The 24,664-nt window shown below is 43.2% G+C and overlaps 1 protein-coding gene across 1 annotated transcript in view; it reads right to left on the bottom strand.

The window, feature by feature from the left end:
• Positions 1-24,664, bottom strand: part of LOC108800287 (neural cell adhesion molecule L1-like) — a 219,567-nt gene that overhangs the window by 84,635 nt on the left and 110,268 nt on the right. Inside the window, 2 exon segments of the mRNA XM_018572262.1 lie at positions 1,317-1,447; positions 18,911-19,087. Coding sequence (XP_018427764.1) covers positions 1,317-1,447; positions 18,911-19,087 — 308 coding nt within the window.

Genomic DNA, 24,664 nt, shown 5'->3' on the forward strand with positions numbered 1-24,664 from the left:
ATAATTATTATTAAAAAAATTCTAAAAATAATAATAATAATCAAAACTTGCTGCTGTGGAAGAAATGTAAAAAAGTGTGTCCGTCATTTAGGAACAGAAACTAAAAACTAGCTCAGTCATGAAGGGGTTAATGACCATTGTCATTACCCCAGGTGAGCATCCATCTGTTTACTGCTATTCATCAGGTGTGGATTGAATCATCTTTCTGGTGTGCGGTCTGCACAATATTTCTGATAGAAGATCACTCTTCAGGTGCCCATACACTGCACGATTCTCGTACGAGAATCGCGGGAAATCCCGTGATCGTACGACACTTGTTATCACTAGATTTAGAAGTTAACTGCTTCATTAAGACTGCACTTTGATTTATACTAGACATGTGCGATTCGTTTCATTCCGAATCGAAATTCGGACGAAATTTTCAGAAATTCGGATGTATCCGAATTACAGACATAATGAATGCAAACGAATCCGAATTTCCGATTGGTTTTTTTCGGACGTACTTTCGTTGCAGCAAAGTGACATTTGAGAACAAAAAAACTTTTTTTCCCTCTTAAATGTCACTTTGCTGCAACGAACGAACGAAACCGAATTGAGAACGAAACTTCGTACGGATTCCGCTAACGAATTTCGTCTGAATCCGAAACGAATTGACTTTCGGACCCGAATTCCGAAAAACAAAATAATGCAAAAATATTGCAAAATCCGAATCGAAACGAAACAAAACAAATTTTTTGCTGGTGCAAATGTCTAATTTATACCCACATTGGATTTGTCATCACAATGATTGAGTTACATCATATTTGCTTTTCTTTCTTTGCTTTTTCTTCAACATTTTTGCATGATTTGCATTTATACAGAGTTTGATATGTTCCAATATTATTCTTGTCAATGACGAACTGTCACATTGTTCCTTTCACCATTTATGATTTTTTCACTATCTTTAGAGCTCGGCACATGATAGTATATATTTTTTTGATCATTAATTTCTTTGTTTAGTGCTTAGTAGCTGGTAATTTCACTTTACTGGTGCAGATCATATTGATTATCACTAAAGCACAAGCATTAGCACAATGCAAATAATTGAACCCAGCCTAAGGTAGCATCCTATAGTGATCCTTCACAAGCTTCTCTTAGCATGAAAGGAAATGCATACAGGAAGGACAGAAGGTGGTAAGAGTTTTGCATTTCTTTTAAAATGTATTTTACTGAGAAGACCACATGGAGAGTTTGTTAGGTGTAGGTACAGTGAATTAGTAGTTTGGCTGCCAGCTGCTGTGTGCATAAGCTGAAGTTATTTGAGACAAGCAAGGAACTGGTTACTTACTGCTTTTATTTTTTATTTGCACTCGAATTTCACCATTTCTCAGTCCATCCAGCGGCCTCCATTTAAAACTGATACACTTGTCAGTAATTGAAACTGTAATGTTTAGGACTGGTGGAAATTCTGAAAACAAGAGAATGTGTTAAAATAAGGACAATATAGAAATGCAGTTAACAATCCAGGGTTTAATTACCTAAATGTCAGGATTGCTCACTGAATATAAAATAATAAGAAACTATAGAGAGAGCTAAATACATCGGAAACTAAATGGTAACCTGCACATATTCTGCATCACAGAAACTAATAAAAACCTCTACATGTAATCATGGGTTAACTCTAGCCATGCACTACACAATCAGAATGCACAATCTCTGTATCAAATCAGGCAATTTCACACAGTGTTTTTTTTTTACTTGATAAAATGTTTTATTGTTTTATACAAGAATACAAACATACAAATAAAAGGAAACCAAAATCAATCACAAACAGTTATACAGTGAAAACACTTCAATTATACTCAAACCCATCCCCCAATTAGACAAACAATTATTCTCAATTTATCCCAACTACTTGTAACTCAACCAACAAACAAGCTCATGTCCGTATATCATAAATACCATATTCTATTAAAACATTACTGATATATTTCCCACTCATTACCTTCCCCGGACTTACTCACAAGAGAAAAAAAAAGTCCAGATCTTCTGTTACCTCTTATCTTCTGACGTATATTCAATCCATCTTTTCCATTCAGTCAAAAAAACTGCATACCTACCATTTGTACGTGACATTAAATTCCTCCACTCTCATAATAAAATTAATTTCTCGGATCCACTCCATCACATCAGGTACATCTTCTGACCCCAAATAACTAGGGATCACTGCTCTGCCTGCTGCCATCAAATGGCATATTAAACCTTTCTTGTGTGATTTAATCGAGCCCGGGAAAATAGACATTAGTGCAACCTCTGGAATTTCAGGCCAGTCTACCTCCGTAAGTTGCTTACTCATTCTATAAATTGATTGCCAGTAGGGTTTAAAGCGACACAAAACTCAAACTTTTTATGACTTTTCCCTGTTCTCCTTATACCCCTTAACCGAATCTTGCTTTCATTTGTATTTTAAAATTTAAAATGTACCTTTTTTCTTAAAAAAAAAAAAAAAAGTATTAAATATATTCATTTGTCCTTTATTTGAAAAAAAACCCTCACATTCCTAGGAATTTAGAAATGTTTCTGTACCTCTCAGCCTAAAACTAAAACCTAACTTTTTAATCTTTTTTCTCTAAAAGCTAAAGCTAAAAGTGGTCACCTGGCATACAATGTCACTGTCACTAAGTATATCACACTTAGTGACAGCGATATACTTTAAACATCACTGTCATGAAGGGGTTAAACAAAAACAATTAACCCCTTGGGGTGAAAAACAAATCTGCAGCTCAGCTGCAGATTTTCATTGTAATAGGTTCATTTATTTATTAATGATAGTATCAAAATATATTTAAATATATCATTTTATTTGTTACATTTATTTTTTTTACATTTTTATTTTATTCATTTAATTATATCAAGCAGTCATTGTGAATTAATCTCACTATTATTGCTTGATAATTTAATTAATTAAGTTTTGGTTATTATTAGGCTGCTTCAAAAGAACAGCCAATAATAACCTTAGTGACACTTATCCTGCAGCATTTCAGGATCAGATGTCACTAAAGGTCTTCTGATCGTTCCAACAACGATAAGAAACCTGCAACATTGTTTCAGGAATAGAAAAATGTAGCTAAATGTTTCTATCGCTGAATGTGTAGAAAAAAAAGCCAGCATGCATCAGGATTTCCCATCTATAGAGCTGTAAATGCGGCTCTGCTCTCACTGTCAGACACCCGATTCCTGAAAGGGATTGGGTGTCTGAAAAAGCTTAACTCTTTCATTAATGGGTGCCTCAATACTGAATTATTATTATTACATAGTATTTATATAGCGCCAACAGTTTGCGCAGCGCTTTACAATATAAGGAAGACATTACAGTTACAATACAATTCAAGACAAGATGGTAAGGAGGGCCCTGCCCCTGAGGGCTTACAATGTAAAAGAGGAGGGGGAAATGATACATGAGGTAGCTGTGGGAATGAATTATGTGAGAATGTGAAGGTTCAGTGGTTAGGTTGAGGTGGGATAGGCTTCCCTGAAGAGATGAGTCTTTAGGGAACACCTAAAGGCAGTCAAGGTGGGAGATAGACGGACAGGTTGGGGCAAGGAGTTCCAGAGGATGGGAGAGACCCTAGAGAAGTCCTGGAGGTGAGTATGGGAGTGAAGGTTTTTGGGGTATTGGGGTGACTAGTGCATGTTTGAGTGGGGTAGGAAAGATTCCAGTAGAGAGGGAAAGATTGAAAATGTGGGTAAGAGAGTCTAGGATAGAGCAAGAGGGTGACCAAAGTAGTTTTGAGGAACAGGGTCCAGGGGGCAAGTGGTGAGGTGGGTGTCAGAGAGAAGCTTAGTAACCTCCTCTGTGGTGACAGGGTCAAAAGAGGAAAGTAACAAGTGTGATGGAGGATCAGGTACTATAATAAAAGGAGCTGAATACTGAATACTGATTCTCAGCGATTACCAGCATTACAGAGCCCCAAATAGCTGATCACGTACAGTGTACATGAGCAGTCATTTGGGCACTTTGTGGCGGGATGTACAGTGTACGTCTCCCGTCACGAAGGGGCTAATTTTTTAGTTTAGTGTCGCTTTAAGTTGTGGGCAAGACCACCATATATGTAACATAGTCCCTACTCCACTCTCACATCTCCAACATTTATCTGATACAGATGGATAGATTTTTTTAAAAATATATGGACATGTGTGCCATCTTGTTAAGATTGTATGACCTCTTTCCTGAATCTGGCTTGCTATGCTACTCTTAAAAGTCATTATAAAGGATTTCTCCCAATCGGTCTCCAAAATAGGATGGCCCAGCCCTCTCTCCCAGTCTCTGGTCTAATAGGGGATCTGCGGGGCTGACTGGGACAATAGGATATGATAATTTTTTGATATGTTCTGCCATCTGATTTAATAATACACATTTCTTCAAACAGTTGGAGTTTCCTATGAATTACTCCTTGAGATCTAATTTGAGAGTAAAATTGTTTAAGTTGTAGGTAGGAAAACCGCCTGCCCGTTCTATAAGGCAAATACTGTAGCAACTCCTTAAGTGGACGTAACCCCGCCGCATCTACCGCCTGAAAGATTGGGGATGGCTTCCCCCTTTGCCATTTGAAAAATCTATGGGTATTCACTCCTGGGTTAAACTCCGGGTTTCCCATAATAGTTGCCACGGGACCTACATAAGTAGATAAATCAAATTTATGAATGCATTGGTCCCATGTCCTCAACACTGTCTTTACTACCGGAGATAGTACCTTACAAGATGGTCTAAAAGGGGGGTTGGTCCACAGGAGCGATATCAGAGCTGTAGGAGTTAAATGTTGTTCAATTGACACCCATAGCTCCTCTTGCCTCGCCCCTGTACCAATCCACCATACAATTTAATATCGCAGCTTTATAATATAATTCCATCTGGGGCAAGCCTACATCACTTTTGCTCTTAAATAAAATATCATGTTGATGTCTAGCCCTCTTATTTAGTCAAAGATAGCTAAACAAAATTGCCTGCAGCACACAAAATAAAGAACGCGGAACATGAATGGGTAGTGTCAGATACAAAAGAAGAAAATGTGGCAGAACATACATTTTTATTAGAGCCACCCGACCTCGCCATTAATGTTCTTTTAGTGGCCCATAGTTCTAGTTTCTTCAGGACTAGTTTCAGAAGAGAAATATAGTTATTCTCAAACGTTTATCTAGATGGGATTATATTTTAACACCCAGATAACTTAATGTGGATGGTTCCCATTTAAATAGACCATTATCCTTCAAAAATGTACTTTCCTCCTTTTCCAAAGTGACATCCAGACATTGTGACTTTGTTACATTGACTTTAGAATTACTCCAGCTCCCAAACTTCTTTAATTCCTCTATAAGAGGAGAAAAAGGCCTTTCTTGGATTAGAAATATAAAGCTCTTCTGCAAAGAGGCCTAACTCATGTGATTGCTCACCAACCTCCACCCCTTTAATCTCTTGATTGGCTCTTAGGGCCATCGCTAAATGCTCCATAGCAATTATTTATAGGAGAGAGGACAGTGGGCACCCTTGACGTGTTCCGTTGGATATAATCACCCGTTTGGGTAATATCCCATTCACCCAGATCCTCGCTGTTGGTGCCAAATAAAGTGCCATAATCTTACCAAGCAGGGGTGCCGTCATTTCAATCTGCCAAAGAGCAGCCTTTAAAAATCCCCAGTCTTTGTGATCAAAAGCCTTTTCTGCAACTAAAGACACCAGTCAAAGGGGTAAGCTTGCAGTTCGTGCATGGTGTTTAAGCGAGATCATTTTATAATGTTGTCTCGTTCTTCCCGATGTGGAAAAGTACCTACTGGCTCTGAATACTGTATATCACGGATGCAATATATTGTTGTAAACGCGTCGATATAATTTTCACAACATTTAAAAAAATCTATATTAATCAACTATATCGGTCTATAGCTCGTGCAGAGAGCTGGATCTTTCTTGTTCTTAAGAATCAACAATATATCTGCTTCCTGTGCTTGTGGGAGGAATGGACATACATTTGAAATTTCCAGTAAGATTGGGTCCAGAATATCTTTAAACTGTTTTTTAAAAATCCCCATAAACTCATCTGACCCTGGACTTTTCCCTAGCGGTATGGCAGATTGTGCCCTTAATTTCCTCTATGGAGAATGGGGAGGCCAGTATTTCAACTACTTTTGGATCCAGCCTTCTTAACACTGTCTGTGTAATATATTCCTCAAGAAGATTCTGGTCACCTTCATTCTCATATGGGGTTTTACTATTTTTTTAATTATAAAGGTTAGAATAATATTTCTGGAAAGTTAATGCAATTTGTTCCAAAGTGTGTTCAATTTCTCCCACCAAACAATAAATTTTAGGAACATATGTCCTGGTCAACTTATCTTTTAGCGAACGGGCCAACTGTCTACCACTCTTATTCCCAAACTCTTATGTTGAAAGGCGTATACAGTCTTTATGTTTCTGATACGATAAATCTAACAACCTATGCAATTCCACCTTCTGAAAAATTATCTAGATCTACCATTAACTATGTGGTCCAAAATAAACAGAACAAGAACGAAAGGGATTATACAATCAAATTGTATAGTATATTGTAATTTTAAAGTGACGCTAAACTAAACTCACTTCTGTAATGGACTACAATCTTAATACAAATTAGTAAACTAAACATGAGATTGTAGTCCATCATGGCAGCGAGCTTGGAGCGGGGCTTTGTATGTGATATGATTACATGTGGTTAGAAAACACTCTTCCTGGATGCACAATCATTGCGTCCAGGGAGAGTGATTGATTTCTACCCAAATGTGATCATATCACGCATCATTACATGTGGTGTGCAGGCGTTTACATGCAGCTGCTTTCACCTGATCATTAACTTGAATAGGTGACAGCTGCCACTTTTAAAACGCCAGATTTGGGATTCCTGCTGCAGGAAACACATGTTCCTGATGCAGAAATCACTAATTGCACCTAAAGATACACGTGTGAATGGAGCCTAGTACACCACCCCCCCCATACACATGGAAAAATACCCCCCCCCCACTTATACATATATATATATGTATAAGATTAATATATATATTATTGGGGGCGTGGCTTGGACATGGCGGTGTAAAGACACGAGTTTGAGGAGCTCTGCACCCCGACGGTTCTCATAGTGGTACCAGTGACTTTACAGACCTTATTTTTGCATGTCGCAGATCCGTGACACCCGGGAGACACCGAGTGAACAAGGTCAACCGGATCTTTTTCGCTTCTTCCTGCGATCAGGTACGGCACATAGCTCCCGCGCGGCCTACGCCATGGGGCCTACGAAAACCGCCACGCCGGGCGGGCCCGGCCTCCTACACCCGATACGGCCGGCTGACATCAGTCCCCGCTGACAAACCGTCGACCGCTCCGAACCCTCCGCCATCCCCGATTTCCACGCCGGTGGTTTCATATGGGGAATCCTCGAGGCTGCCTCACCTATGCCAGAGGTCCAGGATGAGCCGCAGGGGGATTGGCGCTCCATCCTTTCACATCTCCCCACCAGGCAGGACATGGACTCCATGGCGGACAAGATTGTCCATGCACTGCACCAAGAGGTCCATGAAATCAGGAACCGGGTTGCCTCGGTCGAGGGTAGAGTAGAGGTAGTGGAGTCGGTGGCCTCCTCCCTTCAGGACCAGGTGACCGCGCTGGAAGTTGCAAACACCAGCCTGCATCAACAAATTGTCACTAATTGCTTGCAACTAGATGACAGTGAGAACCGCAACAGGCGGAATAACATTCGCCTTAAAGGCATACCTGAAGCCACCTCCGGCCCGGACCTCCGTGCCACAGTCCAAGCCATCCTGAATCATTACCTGGGCAAGCCGCCAGGGGAAGCGCTAGAGTTGGATCGTGTTCACAGAGTGCAGGGCCTCAGAGGCCCCACTACCACTACCACGCGGGACGTGCTGTGCCGCGTTCACTTTTTCTCGATTAAAGAGGAAATAATGAGGCGAGCATGGACGATGGGCCCTATGGGGCACAGATAACCGTGATGCCGGATCTCTCCCGTCACACCCTGCGTATGAGACGAGTTCTGCGGCCCCTGCTAGACGTGATCCGGACCACCAACGCCACATATCGATGGGGACATCCTTTCCACCTTCTAATTAGCAGAGGAGATTCCATCTATGCCCTACACTCGCCTGACCAGCTACCTGCTCTGTTTGATTTCCTTGATGTGGCAGCCATCCCTATCCCATCCTGGTTGGACTTCGCCTCGGATCGTCTAGCTCCAGCCCCACGGGTGTTTCGGCAGACCGGGTCTTACAGAGGACGCCAACGCCCCTCCACCAGATCTACACCGAGACCGATCCCGGCGAGGCCAGAAGCCTGAGGCCCTCTTGAGATGTGGCGCAGAGGCCTGAGACGAAGCTGTCAGCTGTATCCTCTCTATGTTCAGAAATGCCTACTGCTTAGACTCTGTGTCAGATAAGTTGCTTTATTTGGGGGGAAATTGGAGCACGGACCAGCTCCCCTATCTGGGTCCCCACGTGGGTTGGGCGATATTTTGAGAGGATGTGAAGCCTCACGCCCCGGTCTCAGGATGCTCAACAACCGAAAGCTTATGTTAACTCAAGCAGGAGGGGAGGCCATGGTTTTCACTGGAGAACGTATGCTGCCCTCGCCCAGCCCACAACCCTACTGACCTAGGAGGGCTCGCTCACACTACACAGTTATTGTTGCGTATGGGAGGCCTTGGCCTTGGAATTATAACTACGGGCTTGAGGGAAGGTCAGGCGGGCAGGTCCCCACATAAGCCATCAGTAGGGGGTCAGTTTCCCGGAATTACCATGGTTCATTTGTTGTTTTGTTATTTTTCTCTTCTGCATGTTATTGTATTTGATGTTAAGATACTATGACATGCTCATATATGTTTTGCCAGCTTTACCGTTCCAATATGTTTATATTTCATGCCACTGTGCACACCTAGGGGTGTATCTCCTCATCTTCACCCAATTTGCTACCCTTTATCTTACATATTGGTAGCACTGCCCCCAATAGGCCTACTGTCTCGCCTACACGTGTTCGAGACAGTTCGCTAACTTAGGAAACTAGTTTAGTAGAGGCGCCTACGCCTCTGTTTCGCCCTTTCCTTACCTACTTCCTCTACTCCCTTAATCTCTTCTCTCCTCCCTTTACACTCCAGCAGTCCCCCTTGCATCTTCCTGCACTGAGTTTCCTCTACCTCTTTCACCCGCCGCCTGACGGTGCTGTTCTACTCCCTCTCTGGTCCTGACTACTGCTGTCACCTGTGCGGCAAACCTCCTACTTCACTCCCCCGCCTCAAGACCTGGTACACGCTGTCGGTTTACATGGCCTCCCTTAAACTTACCTCTCTCAATGTGAGAGGCCTCAACACCCCGGAGAAGAGACGCAGAGTTTTAGCCGATATGAAAGCAATGCACTCTCAGGTGGTCTTCCTCCAGGAGACTCACTTCAGGAGTGATCAGGTGCCCGCCTTTGGGGGCAGGGAGTATCCGGAGATATATCATAGCACTTCCCCAATATCAAAATCTAAGGGGGTGAGCATCTTGGTATCCCGGTCGGTCCAATGGACATATATAGCCCACCACACTGATCCCAATGGTCGCTATCTTTTCGTTAAGGAGGAAATCAATGGTAGCCTGTTTACCTTTGCGAATGTCTATATGCCCAATACGGAACATGTGCCCTTTCTAATGGAGGTTCTGCCCCTTTTGGCGGATTTCATGGGGGGCACTCTGGTCCTGGGGGGGGGGACTTTAACTATCTCATGGATCCCTTGGTTGACGGTTCTAGGGGTGTGTCGCACCTGTCATATACCTGCTTGCGAAGGCTCAGGAAGGAGCTCAACTCACTTTGTTTGATTGATACCTGGCGGTTTCTCAACCCGGACGGGCGTGACTATACTTTCCACTCCCAAGTTCACCATACGTATTCCAGATTAGACTATTTTCTTATCCAGCACAAAGACCTCCCTGCCCTGCGATCGGCATCTATTGATTCCATTCTCATCTCAGATCACGCTCCCATCCACCTGACATTGGACTTAATGAATACAAGGTCCAAATGCCTCTCATGGAGGCTCAATGCATCGCCGCTCCAGGAACCCGAGTTCAGATCAGTCTTAACCCATGCGCTGCGCTCCTTCTTCGCCGATAACACCACCCCGGACACCCCCCCCACTCACGGTGTGGGCTGCCCACAAATGCGTGATACGGGGCTTGCTTATGCGGCAAGGGGCGAAACTTAAACGCGCGCGCTCAGCCCAGTTGACGCGCCTATTTGCTCGCCTATGTCAACTTGAAGCGGCACATAAGAGATCACAGGCGATGCAGACATACGGGGAGTTGTTGTCGGTCAGAGAGGAGCTTAATGCGCTGCTTTTCACCAACCTCAAAAGACGACTGTTAAAAGGGAGGCGGACCATGTATGAATTCTCCAACAAGCCTAGCCGACTCCTAGCAAGGGCATTGCGGGCCCAAAGACCGAGGCAATTTATACCTTCCATTGTCTCAGCGGGGGGCAATAAGCTACACACCTCACAAGACATAGCGGGGGAATTCCTTAGGTTCTATCGGGACCTGTACAACTTGCACCCCTCTGGGGGTGCTAATTCGCCCCCAGGTTTACAATCAGCCATAGAGGCTTTCTTGGCCCGCGCGACGATGCCAGTGCTGGGGGATGATGCGCGACAAGATATGGAGGCCCTTTTCTCCATCGAGGAGCTTGAGGGGGCTTTAAAGCAATCTCGTCATGGGAAGGCCCCGGGAGAGGACGGGTACACCGTGTCTTACTATAAAACGTTCTCGGAAACACTCAACCCACATTTTGTAGCGGCCCTCAACACTATCCTAACTGGCGCCGGCGCCTCGACAGACTTTCTTCGTGCTCACATCACTCTAATCCCGAAACCAGACAAGGACCCCTCATTGTGTGGCAGCTATCGTCCGATAGCACTACTCAATGTCGATCTTAAACTATTCTCCAAGATCCTGGCAAACAGACTTCTGCCACACATGTCAGGGCTGGTCCACTTCGACCAGGTGGGTTTTATCCCGGCAAGAGAGGCTAGAGACAGCACCACCAGGGCCCTGAATGTCATGCATGGTGCCCGCGCAAAGAGGTCCCCACTGATGCTCCTATCCACGGATGCAGAGAAGGCCTTTGATCGGGTTCATTGGCCTTTTATGCATGCCGTCTTGGACCATATAAGATTGGGACCCAATATGCACAGGTGGATAGCTGCCCTGTATTCCTGCCCCACCGCGGCGGTCAATGTTAATGAGGCACGTTCAAATTACTTTTCTCTCAGCAATGGGACTAGACAGGGGTGCCCCCTGTCACCCATCATCTTTGTCCTCTTGAACCCTTCCTATGCATTGTCAGATCCAGTCCGGAGATCCAAGGCTTCATCAATGATTCGGGAGAACATAAAGTGGCGGCCTTCGCGGACGATCTCTTATTCTTCCTTCCTGATCCTGAGGGTTCTTTTCCCCATCTGCTTCGACTCTTTGATCGGTATAGTTACATCTCAAACTTTAAAGTCAACCTCTCGGCGTTGGCAATCACCTTACCTGAAACGACGACCTCGCGGCTTAGGTCTCGGTTCCAATGGGCCTCGAACCACATCAAATATTTGGGGACCCACCACACCTGACCTCGCACAGTTGTATGACGCCAATTTTGCACCTTTACTCCTCCTCATTAGTCAAGACCTCACCTGATGGCATGGTCTGTTCCTGACTTGGTTCGGGAGATGTAATTCCATCAAAATTACCATCCTCCCGAAACTGTTATTCCTAATGCAGGCTCTGCCCATACGACTTCCAGCGGGGTTCTTCCTCAAACGACGTTGTTTGTTTACCATGTTCGTGTGGTCAGGTCACCCGCCACGGATAGGACATAAGATCCTTACGCTGCCTAAACGACACGGTGGGGTAGGTCTCCGATGTCCTCATGTATTATCGGGCAATTCAGCTGGCCCGAGTCGTAGATTGGACGTGCAACCAAGAGAGCAAACAAATGGAACTAGGGGAATGTAGGATACCCATAGAGGGATTGCCCTGGCTCACGGAGCCATTGCCCCTGGCTCTGGCATCACACCCTACCATTGGGGCGACCCTGAGATCAGCAAGGGAGTCATTCAGGGTGACATCCGTCTCCCCATTCCCATCCCCCATGACTCCGGTGCTGGGTGACCCTGACTTTGCCCCGGGCATGGAAGATGCGAGGCCGAGGGGACTCCGCACTGCTAACAAGTTCCGAATGATGGATCTCCTCCAGGGGGGGACCATCCTTTTACACCCGGCCATATGCGCACTGACATCTCCCCCTTTGTCAGGCTGGACGGAAATGCAACTGAGGCACTTCCTGCAGGCGATCCCGCAGTCAGCATTCCCTATTCGGGACCTTACAGCCTGTGTAGGCAGGGCCTCCCGGTGCGACACACCATAGCTGTCATATACGGGATGCTCTCCATACCCCCCCAGGACTACTGCCATCCATACATCAGGAAATGGGAGGCTGAGTTGGGGCAGACGTTCACGGAGGATCAACGGGAAAAAATTCTAGTTCTGGTACATAAGGCATCCATCGCTAATCAGTTCCAGGAACAGGGCTACAAAATCTTGGCCAGATGGTATAGGGTCCCAACACTCCTACACAAAATGAATCCCCTGGAACCCTCCAATTGCTGGAGATGTGATAATATACAGGGAAACATGGCCCACATCTTCTGGTTTTGCCCAAAGGTCAGACCCTTTTGGGATGCGGTGAGGGAAATCATGACACAACTCACCATGGCGGACCCATGGGACCAGCCTGCTACCTACCTCCTACACATGACGGGCAATGCTGTCACCAAATACAAACGCTCGCTCTCCATCCACATGCTCTCGCCCGCCAAGGCGTGTATCCCCTTACTCTGGAGGCGACCAACCCCTCCAACTCTGCGTCTCTGGTTCGATAAAATTAATGACATCTAACGTATGGAAGATCTCACAGCGTCTATCCACAACACAGAGGAACGGTTTGGCGCGACCCGGGGTGCTTGGCTCCACTTCAGATATACAGATACCTACCAGAGGGTTATGACAGACCAAGCTCCTGGCGGCTCTGCTCGGTCGTGAGGAGGGGAAGTGGTGACCTACCCCTACTTTTACTTTCACGACTGCTCCTATCTTTAAATCTTTGTCTTTCCTCCTCCCTCTCTCTCCGCTCTCGGAGTACCCTGTCTACAGCGTCCTTTCTCCAGGGCCACCAAGCTCTAAGCTCTTGATAGGCTAGCCAAGGATGTTTCCATCCAAGCTACGGTAATGGGCCCGGAGATGCATCCTACACCACGAATACGTACTATGTTGCATATGTTTGTCAGGGATTTGAGTACCAAGGTGTGGTGGATGATACTAATGATGTTATGCTTATATACAATACTTATGTTATACAATGATCGTGAGATACCCGCTACGGGTTTCATGTAGAGACATCTACTCCCGTTGGGAGTATTGCTTCATTTCTGTACAGTGAATGTGTCTTAACATATATGAGGACATGCATGTGATGTAATGTATTTTCTATCTGATCTACAATAAAGAATTTAAAAAAAAAAAAATAATCTGTATCTTCTAAAAAATAAAAACACACAAAAAAACAACATGCAGAATATGTTTATACCTATTCTGTAAATATATGGAGTATTGTAAAAAAAAAAAAAAAGGCAAAGAGCTCTCTGAGGATCTGAAAAAAATAAGTGTTGCTCTACATAAAGAAGGCCTAGGCTATAAGAAGATTGCCAATACTCTGAAACTGAGCTGCAGCACGGTGGCCAAGACCATACAGCGGTTTAACAGGACAGATTCCACTCAGAACAGGTCTCGCCATGGTCGACCAAAGAAATTGAGTGCACATGCTCAGCGTCATATCCAGAAGTTGTCTTTGGGAAATAGATGTATGAGTGCTGCCAGCATTGCTGCAGAGGTTAAAGGGGTGGGGGGTCAGTCTGTCATTGTGCGGCTCAGGGGCGGCTGTGTCGGAGGCTGGTGGCTCTGGGGGTGTGGAGTTATGTGACCCTGTCCAGTGACGTTTGTTGGGTTGTTGCTGAGGAATGGGCTGGGTTCCTCTTCTGAATTTGTGACTCCTACCTCCTGCTGGGTTCCTGCAGGGTGGTGGGCTTCGCCACTTTGTCCCGATTGTGGGTTCTGCCCGGACTGGTCCGCTTTGACGCACACCTGCTCACCTCTCGAAGATACTCTCTATCTCCTGAAGAAGCGCCTTTTTTCAGCGTGAAACGTTGAGTAACCAGTGATCCCTCCGCTTTGAATCTATCTATACCTATTGAATTGATCATTTTGAGTTTATTTATTTTTATAATCATGTACCATCTTTCTGGCTAGATCAGAACTGAGGTGAGTCAGCAATTGTGCGACCCCTCAATTCTGAATCAGTCCGATCAATCATGTTCATATCATCACTGTGAATCATGTTATTTATGTTTGTTGTTGCGAATCAATCATGTATATTGACCCAACTATTCAAGTGGAGTGAATTCATTGGGAGTTATCTGTATGGTGATCATCATTTTTAAGTTTTGTATTCTATCTCAAATAAAAAATAGATTTTTATCCGTATTTGTCTTGGAATTGTCTTTTGGCACCATTAAAGCCCCACCTTTCTTCTTTTTCAATACCATTAGCCTAGGGGTGTGGTGCCTAGATACTCAGGCCTCGGCCATCAACCAATTGCATGACTGTCAGTGCTCAGACCATACACCGCACACTGCATCAAATTGGTCTGCATGGCTGTCGTCCCAGAAGGAAGCCTCTTCTAAAGATGATGCACAAGAAATCCTGCAAACAGTTTGCTGAAGACAAGCAGACTAAGGACATGGATTACTGGAACCATATCCTGTGGTCTGATGAGACCAAGATAAACGTATTTGGTTCAGATGGTGTCAAGCGTGTGTGGCGGCAACCAGGTGAGGAGTACAAAGACAAGTGTGTCTTGCCTACAGTCAAGCATGGTGGTGGGAGTATCATGGTCTGGGGCTGCATGAGTGCTGCCGGCACTGGGGAGCTACAGTTCATTGAAGGAACCATGAATGCCAACAGGTACTGTGACATACTGAAGCAGAGCATGATCCCCTCCCTTCGGAGACTGACTTGCCTTTCTTTCTTTCTTGCCTCCACAATGTACAAGTGACTGGAATGTTTAAAGGTGTTTTTTTTCTCTCTCTCTCAATGAATAGAAGATGGGGTTTATCTTAAAAGTTGTTTATGAAACCTTACTATTCATTGCAGTAATGGTATATTAGCAATAATGTTATTATATTATGATATTATCTGCAGAATCTATATGCCTACTTAATTGAATAATTTCAAGTAAAATTTGATACATGTGCTTTTATATATCCAAACTATATTCATTATATATTGTTTGAGGGTACCCATTGAAATATATTATTGTGTATTACTAATAATGGGGTTTTTATATTTTAAGTGCAAAGAATTAGGTGGTACATGCCAATGTATTTTCTTTTCTTTTAATATGTTAAAAACCACTGGGTCGTTACCTCAACTTTTAAGGAATTTGAGAAAGAATGCTAATTGCTTTAGATTAGACTTTCTCAAGGTTGTAAATCGAAGAAGTAGACTAGAAGTCAGACAAGAGGTTGTCATGAGATGTTATTCATGACTTTCTTTATGGGTTGTCCATAGCTTAGGTCAGAGGCTATCTGACTGCCTTATCTTTAGAAAATAGTAGAATTAAATGAAATGCTCCCAACTTTTATATAGAACAATAGTGCCCCCTGGTGGTGATTGTGAAGGAAAGGTATATGGCAAAAATGATATATCTGACGTCATGGTTCGCGTCAATCATCACGTGGAAGACCAAACCAAGCCCACAACCCAGGGGGAGATAAAAGTAAGAGGGAGAAACCAGAAAAAGGACCAGAAGCCGAATTCCAACACAAAGTAGGCAGTAAGCAAATACATTCCAAGGGTATAGGTCGGAAGCTGAGGACGGCTGTCCAAGGAAACTGAACTAAAGAGAACCTGACCATTCCTGGTTTCTGAGCATTGACTGCTGACTTTTTCCCAACAACTAAGTTTAAATTGCTGGTAAAGTATACTTTATATCTGTATATTAGGCAATTATTTAGCCACATATATATATTCGGGTAAACCATTGAGTTCTTGTAGGATCTAAATTGATTTGAGATAATTTTTAACTGCAGTAAAAATGGTGTCTTTCAATTTGGGGAGATAAATATATACAATTGTTATATACATTTGTATAATCTCCAGGAAACTGATTTCAGTTTCTAGTCAATGGTCTAGTCTGATATATATTGAATTAAACTGGTGGAAATGTTTCTTTACTTTGAATGGTCTTGGCTCATTGCCAGCCCTGTGCATGATGGGATAAATATCACCCATGCGCTGTTAAAAGTTTGAGTTTGTGAATATCTGTGCTGGGAGAAGTCACTTGTCAATTCTGAACCTTTTGTTTTCTTAGTCTGTGAGATACCCATTACATTTAAAAAGTCATTTTTATTTTGGTTACATTTATATTTTGAACAATATCCTGTGGTTACATTTTTAGCATTACCTGTGTTATCCAATTGATTGATATAATCTGATCCATATTCTTTGTTTGTTACCAATTATATTATTATTTTATTCTGCACTGATTTTTAATTAATAAATATATATATATATATTTTGTATACTTTTGTATTCCTCTTGTCTTCAAAGTCAGTGCAAATGAAAGAACTCGTGTAAATTTTGATTTATGGAAATACGTTGGGAATCTCCTTAAATTATAGATTCTTATTTGTTTCCATAAACATAAGACTGTATATCAGAGCAGTATAAACATTCTGACACTCCCGCAAGTCTGGTACCAGACTTGTGAGCTGGCTGCGGGCCACAAAGTAGCGGCTCGCGGGCCGGTACTTTGAGACCACTGATCTAGACACTTAGGTAAATCAGAAGCATAACTTGCTTTTATCAGCAAGTCTTAAGTCTAGGCTCACAGCGTTGCATTACTGCATTTTACTACAATGCCTGAAGTTTGATGGTGCACTGTGGTGCCATTCATTCTTAATGGCAGCCCAACGCACCTTACCATAATCCAGGGTAATGCACTTTCATAAGTTTTGTGATGCATTACAAAAATAGTGCATTTTGGTGCATTCAGCAGCCCATTGAGCTGGGTTAACACTGCTGCAAAAATGTGTTGTGTGTGTTTGTGAGCTCTGGTGCCATTCATTGTTAATGTCATCCCAACACACCTTACCAATGCACCTGTGCTGCAACCCACTTCAACAAATATTAAAGCACTATCATACATAGTGGTGCACTGAATTACAGCAAATAGTGCAAGCACCTCTTTTGGTGCATCTTTGTGTATTAGGTAGCCCATTGAAATGTATTGGTTTCCTTAACACAATGCACAATAATGCGCACATGTTGACCCATCAAAACAATGTGAATCCAGCCTAAATTGAGTGGGCTGCCTTTGTGCAATGCATGTTCTCCTGCTGTACTGTGAGAATGTGATTGACACTAAATCATAGAACAGCACGAATACCTAGGGTTGATGAAATTTAGCATAAGTAAGCTGGTTACTGAAAACACTAATATGATCACATAGTCAACTAATATCTGATGGAGATAAAGGTGCTTATACACTTTAAAAAAAAAAAGTGTCGTCCGATAATCGTAAGGTGTGTGGCCACCTTTACAATTATCTGGATATTTTTGTCTGCGATTGCATTTTCGTCAGAAAATCTACCAGTTGATGGGGAGTGTACAACCTCAATTACTGTACAACTGGCAGATTTTTGTCTTTCAAGCAGGCTAGAAAACTTTTGTCTAATCGGATGAAAATTGACTGGTTGTAACAAAAATCTCAAGATGCAAACTGCACATGCTCAAACGAAAATCTGTCCTTTCGATCGATGAAAATCAGCCAGGTGGTGGTGCCGACGAGCGTTAATCGCGAACTACATTGGTCTGTGCATGATGGGCTAGTTGTAAGAAAATTGAATGAGGGTGAGATATATGGGCAACAAAAGTTGTACAATTGTTGTAAGGTGTATGGCCACCTTAAAAGTGTAGATATTGTCAGTAAAGCAGAGATAAAATGAGCTTGAGGAGACACATCCTTTTCCCAAAGATAAGCTTTAAATCTGGGGATAATGTTTATCAGAAAACACAGGAATACTTCTGCTGTTATCTTGAACAATGTATCGAACACACAAAAGAGCAAAGGTTCATTTAAAAAAAAAAATCAAACTTTCCAACATCAAAACTCATGTCAAAGGCATAGGAACCTCATTAACATTAACCACATTAACATGGTGTTTAGATGCCATTTTAGATATCAGTGGTGCATACTAGAGTATTTTTTTAAGGACAGCTGCACTATTAAGGACACACCACCCATATGCTCCCATTGCTGGTAGTCCTCTTTACTATAATATATCTAAAGCCAAACCAGACCGGCCTCATTTGAATTCTTGCACAGGGCCGGACAGAACTTCACACTCCCAGGAGCTAGTTTCTCTGCAATACTCTGCATGTACCAGCTCCTAGCCATAGAGAATAATAGCTTGTTGCCTCCCTGCTCAGAACAGTGAGATGGGCAAGTCATTATTAGTTCTATAGCTAGCAGCTGGTGCATGCACAACACTGAGAGATTCCCTTATCGGGGTCGTAAAGTGCTGCCCAGTCTTGCACAAACTGACACACATTGAAAAGGCAGACAACTGGTCTGAGGTTTTTCTTTTTTGAGAGGCTCAAGATGGCTCCTTTGAAGAGCAGCTGTTTTATTTTCATTACCTTCCTTATACCGCTTCAACAATATTTTACTGCCCAATAGTCTTTAAAATGTAGTATTTCTTACCTAGCTCTTTCATTGTGCTACCCTCTATCTCGGCAGGTAAACTTTCTTTAACAGAGTTCTTGGCATACACATAGAATCTGTATGTATCCTTGGCACTTATGTTGTAAAAGGTCCAGTTTTGTTGAGTTGGATCATTGATTGTTTGCAGTAAAAATGAGTCAGTATGATGCTTATTCACTGAAAGAAGTAGATAAAAGGAGAAATGTCAGAGTATGCAACAGCAAGCAGTTACCTGGCTCCATTACAAAGGATACTGTATATGCTTACCAAATAGAACTGCATGCCTGTTTTCCCACCTTGCAGGAATTAAACTGGAAACCGATAAAACAGCTAAATAAATATACATTAAAATACATATACATTTTCTAAGTTACTTGCCAAAATGATTTTACAGGCGAGTACAAAAATCCCCTTGTTTCCCTGCATTCATTATAAGTCAGTTATTCAGTCAGATGATGGATATAATAAAGCAAGTACAATGTTCCCACTAATGTGGAAGACCTTGGGCAAAGAGGAGACCCTTAGTGGTTGATTTACTAACCTTATAAACACACCACGAACGTGTATACACCTCTGCAGTGTGTTCCCTCCCAGCATGATCTATGGGTGGAATCTAAACACCTTTGTAATGTGTACACACCCAGCAGGTGTGTTGTGCAAAGCCCTGAAGGAATTCCAAGGTGATGTTGGGTAAATTAGCTCTATGTTGTGTTGCTTGCGTTGATGAATGCAAGGAATGTAAATGCATGAGCTAACCATTTTTGTCTAAACTGTGAAGCAGCATTATATATGCATCATGTGCATGATTTTTACATATATGGCATTAGTGGAAATATGCTTTTAGAGACTTTTTGGTTGATAAATACGTTTTGATGTGTAAAAATCACACGCACCTAGTGCGTGCGTGTGTTTAGGTTCGTAAATCACCCCCTTAGTCTCAAGTCAGCCTTATTATTATCTGGAGCTGATGGGATGTTTAAAAGAAGCCCCAGGAAAGAGGGGCAGCCAAAACAAACCAAAGTATCAAGGCAACAGACCCAAATAGCGGAACTGGATCACACTGCCACCTACAGAACTTTACATCCAAAGCTGGCATCTTCTGGTGCAGCCACATCTACATGGTATACCTTAGTGAATAGAACAGATGAGTTGGTATACCAGAGAGACTAAGGTCTGGAGCCAAAAAGCCCAGAAAGGACTTAAAGCCCTGGTAGAGTGAGCAGTGACAGGGGAGGGGATAAGCCAGTGAAATGGACAGGCAAATCCATCTGGAGATGATTGCACCAGAATTCAGGGAACCATTGCAAGGACTGTCTGGAATGACAATCTGTCTTCTGAAAATCCAGGGTGTGCAGGGCAATTTCTTTTGAATAAGATGATGGATATAATAAAGCAAGTACAATGTTCCCACTGATGTGGAAGACCTTGGGCAAAGAGGAGACCCTTAGTCTCAAGTCAGCCTTATTATTATAAAGTCTCTCTAGCTATAGCAGCCAGAAGACTGACAGGTGAATGCGGTGAACTTCCGCATTCACAGTACTGAGGGAGGTCAGCAATGAGGAAGATGCTGATCTCCCTCCCATCTTCCTTCTGACACCCTTCCGAGCCGGTCCTGGGCCACAGAAGGGGTAGCGGATCCCAGGATTGAAGGTGAGGGTGCAGGAGGGAGGTGGCGGCACTCTAGGAGGGGGGCACGCAGTCACAACATACAAGCGATTGTCGGCTATAGAGCCACCAATCGGTTGTATGTCAAACAGCCAGTAACGGCTCCTCAGAAAGGACAGGTTTTTTTCTGCCCGTGCGCGCAGAAAAAAAAGCCATCTAATTACGGCAACGCCTATGTGAGTTTGCCATCCGTCCATTTTTTCACAACGGGCGGACGGCAAGCAGTTAAGGTCCCCCACCCCCCACATACAACGCAAACACGTGTTGTATGCGCCTACGTGCAAAAGCAAACATTGTGCCACACGTTATATATCGTTGCGAATGTCGCAGTGAGAGCAATATCTCTCGGCCCATCAATCACTGATAGCGCTAAACTGATTAACCTATGGGAAATTTTAGGTATTGAAGTTTTTTGCGGTTTCACGGGCGAGCGCAATTTTAAGGATTGACATGTTTGGTATCTATTTGCCCAGGCATGACCCCGACTTTTATATTTTATCAAAAAATTAGCCATTATATTCTGTTTCTGTGCACTAAATTTCATTTTAGTGTATTTTATCCTAAAAATACTTGTTTGATAAACATTTGCGCAAATACTGTGCAACATAAAACATTTCAACTAGCAGCTTTCTATTCTACAGGGCCTCTGATTTCAGAAAATATATAATTGTTTGGAGGGTTTGAAGCTTTTTTTCTAGCCAAAAATTCAGATTTTATCATGTGTGCAAATGTAAGAAATTGCTCCAGGCAGCAAGTTGTTAATGTGTGATTTGTGTGTTTTAATGAGTGTATACATATTTGAATTTGTGTGTTTGCCTATTTTGCCTGAGGCAGTGATGATGCTGAACATTTTTTAAACCCAATCGCCCAAACTGCAACGCAATACTAAAGTTATTTGCAGTGTTTGCACTTTGAGATAAATAAATTGATTTTGCGTCGCAGTTTGGATGCTCGGGTTCTAAAACATTCGCCATCACTATCCTAGTCTGACAGCGGCACAGACAAGTGCCAAGAGGTAGCGAGGGAGGGGCTGTAGATACAGGGAGAGCGGGCCTACCGCCCCTGTGGTCCCGGGCCCCCCACTGAAAAAATTGTGCCCGCATCTTTATTAGCACTGGTAACAAAATGTATCCTGCATAGGGGCAGATTGGGTACATGTAAATATATCAGCAAAACAAATGATTATCCGCGCTATAGTGGTCTACCCCAAAATCCTCAATACCACCCTATTAACAGCTGCAGAGATAGAGAGAAGCTATATAAAGTGTAAGCTCCTCTATACAGAGACTGATGTGACTGTTGGGGGACATTAGCGTGTAAGCTCCTCTGTACAGAGACTGATGTGACTGAGGGGGGGATATTAGAGTGTAAGCTCCTCTGTACAGAGACTGATGTGACTGTGGGGGAGGGGACATTAGAGTGTCACCTCCTCTGTACAGAGACTGATGTGACTGGCTCAGTGTTCTCTGTACAGCACAACGGTATATGTCAGAGCTATATAGATGTATAATAATAGTATGTGACTGTGGGAGGGCAATGTAAGCTCCTCTGTCCAGAGCTGATGTGACTGGCTCAGTGTGACGGCAGTAGGGGCGGCGGTGCGGAGGGGGGCCCAGGCATAAAGCTGTGTAAGGGGCCCCACAATTTCTGAAGGCTGCCCTGCTCGCATATGGTTGCATAGGATATATTTGCACTGGATATATGTTGGTAGTATAATGTTGTTCATAAATTAGATTAAATAGACTCAAGGAAAGAAGACTCGTAACTCCAGGCAAGAAGCTTAATTGGCGCTTCTTGAAGAAGCGGTCATGGGGACTTCTTAACTAACAATTGTTTTGTAAGGGGATGCTCCAGGTTCAGACAGCCGCAGGACAAGTGCAGATGTAAACAGTTGCAAACTTTTGCAAAACACACACAATACACGTGTTATCGGACAAATAGTGCCAGCTCTGGTCAAAACAGGCGCACATGTTAAAAGGAGAGGCTAAACAGATATTTACATTAAAAAAAATATCTAAAAGGCTAAAACTGTTGCAATTGCGTTGATAAATTCCCACCCATGACTTTCAGTCACATGCTGGGAAACCAGGTGCAATAAAATCTGAGAGCAGAGCAAGAATTCTAAAAATAAGTCTACAGAGGGACTTCAATTTATTTTCTGCCAAATCCTTAAAGGATGTATAATCTGTGACACTGTCTCCTTGTTTAGATGAAGATGGTTTTGTTCACTACTTAACCGGGTGGAAAACCACTTAGAGGAGAAAGGCATGTCTGGTTGCTTTCACTAATTAGGATACTATCAAACTTTTGATGATTAGAAAAGACTTTAGCAGAGTGCTTTGGCCTTTGGGGATTCAGACTAGTCATTGCACTCCTGGCAGAGGCACTAAAGTCTTTAACCTTTATAGTCTGAAGATGGCCATACACTGCTCTATTTTTTTTCTTCAACCCGTAGGCTGAACAAAGACTTTCCGACCGGCTCCTTCGATCATGGTATGCAGGCCTAAAGGATGCCGACAACAGCACCCTCTGTGCAAATTTCTTGGGAAACTGCCTGAATTTCACACGATGTATGGTCACCTAAATCGCCACCTGTATAAGGCTGTTCACAGACGGTCGGTCTAATCAGGTCCACCTGTCAGTTTTTCTGGCGGATCCATGCAGATGACCAATGTAAGTCAACGGTTAGCTGTATCTAACGACGGATAGTCGTTTACATCTGGTTGCCCCCGGTTTTGGTCATGTCCGGAAAACCAAATGGAACAGTGTTCCGTTTCGCTGGACCTGATCATGCTGGATCAGAGGTAATCTGATGTAAACGGACACATGTCTATTTACATCCGATTCCCTGTAAACCGACATGGGGTCTTGTCAGTTCTAATTTTTCCTCCATTGCAAGATGGAGGAAAAAACTGGCTGGACATGGATATCACAGTGATGACATCTGATCTGTACCACTCCAATCAGGAGGGGATCCGTGCACAGATCCTCTCCCGATTGGATAGTGTGAAAGAGGCCTTACACAGTCCTGACCAAAGTGTTTATTGTCATAACCACCACTGGTTGCTAAATAGTCCATAAGGGTCCAATTACATGTGTATGCCGTACATCTGTGTTAAGGCAGCTTATTCATTTGAATGGGCACCCTAATGCTCCTATGCACCAAAAAGGGTGCATGCTCTATTTTTAGCAACACAGCACACCGCAATGCAAGGTGCGTTGGGGTGTTATGCATAACGCATTTTGCGGTAATGCACACATTACTGAAACTCAATAGTGTAAATCTGTCCTTTGTGTTTTAAGGAATGTCTTCTTTAAAGGAAGGTTTAGACACAGTTTTAGCTCTCTATCTACTCTATGTGCAGGATGTGATCGGGTTCAGGATGACACTGTTCCGGGTATAAAACACTGAGGATATCTGACTCTGGGGGTACAACATGTCATGCAATGCATAACCAAATCTGGGAGTCTGTTATAAACACTGATCCAAGTATACACTCTGAATCTGGGGGCCTGGTACTGTACCTCACAAAGGTGAAGAAGACTTCATGCAGTACATTTCTGAATCTGGGGGTTTGGTATGACACTGGCATTGTAGGGTTCTAGGGTAAGTATCTAGAATCTGTCGGTCAAGTATGACCCTGCCAGCTGTTTATAGAATTTTCAGCTTGAAATCTTAATCCAGAAGAGCTGGGGAGAGATGTCTTACCTCCTCAGGACACTAAGTGAAACTGAGCTTATGCTGTACTGAACATGCAGGGTTTAACCACTACATAGGGATGCACCCTTTCTTTGCTTAGTGCTTAACCTTCTAGAGGTGGCAGATGTAAACATTAGTTCCAGAATAAATGACTGTGAATGACGATGAATTGTTAATCTTTTACACAAGCTACCACATTGATCAGCTAGGAAGATCACATTGGTAATTCCTTTGTTCAACTTTGCTTTTTCCTGGTTATGATGCAGATTCATTGACCAGTAAACAAGTGGGAGATGGAGAGAACATAAGAAGCTGAACTGCTGAACCAAAGAAATAAGCAACATGCCTGGCTGTGCAGTGAAACAGCACTGTGTAAATCACAAGATTGG

This window comes from Nanorana parkeri, unplaced genomic scaffold, assembly GCF_000935625.1.
Source record: "Nanorana parkeri isolate BGI_ZX_2015 unplaced genomic scaffold, ASM93562v1 scaffold1981, whole genome shotgun sequence".
Taxonomy (NCBI): Eukaryota; Metazoa; Chordata; class Amphibia; order Anura; family Dicroglossidae; genus Nanorana; species Nanorana parkeri.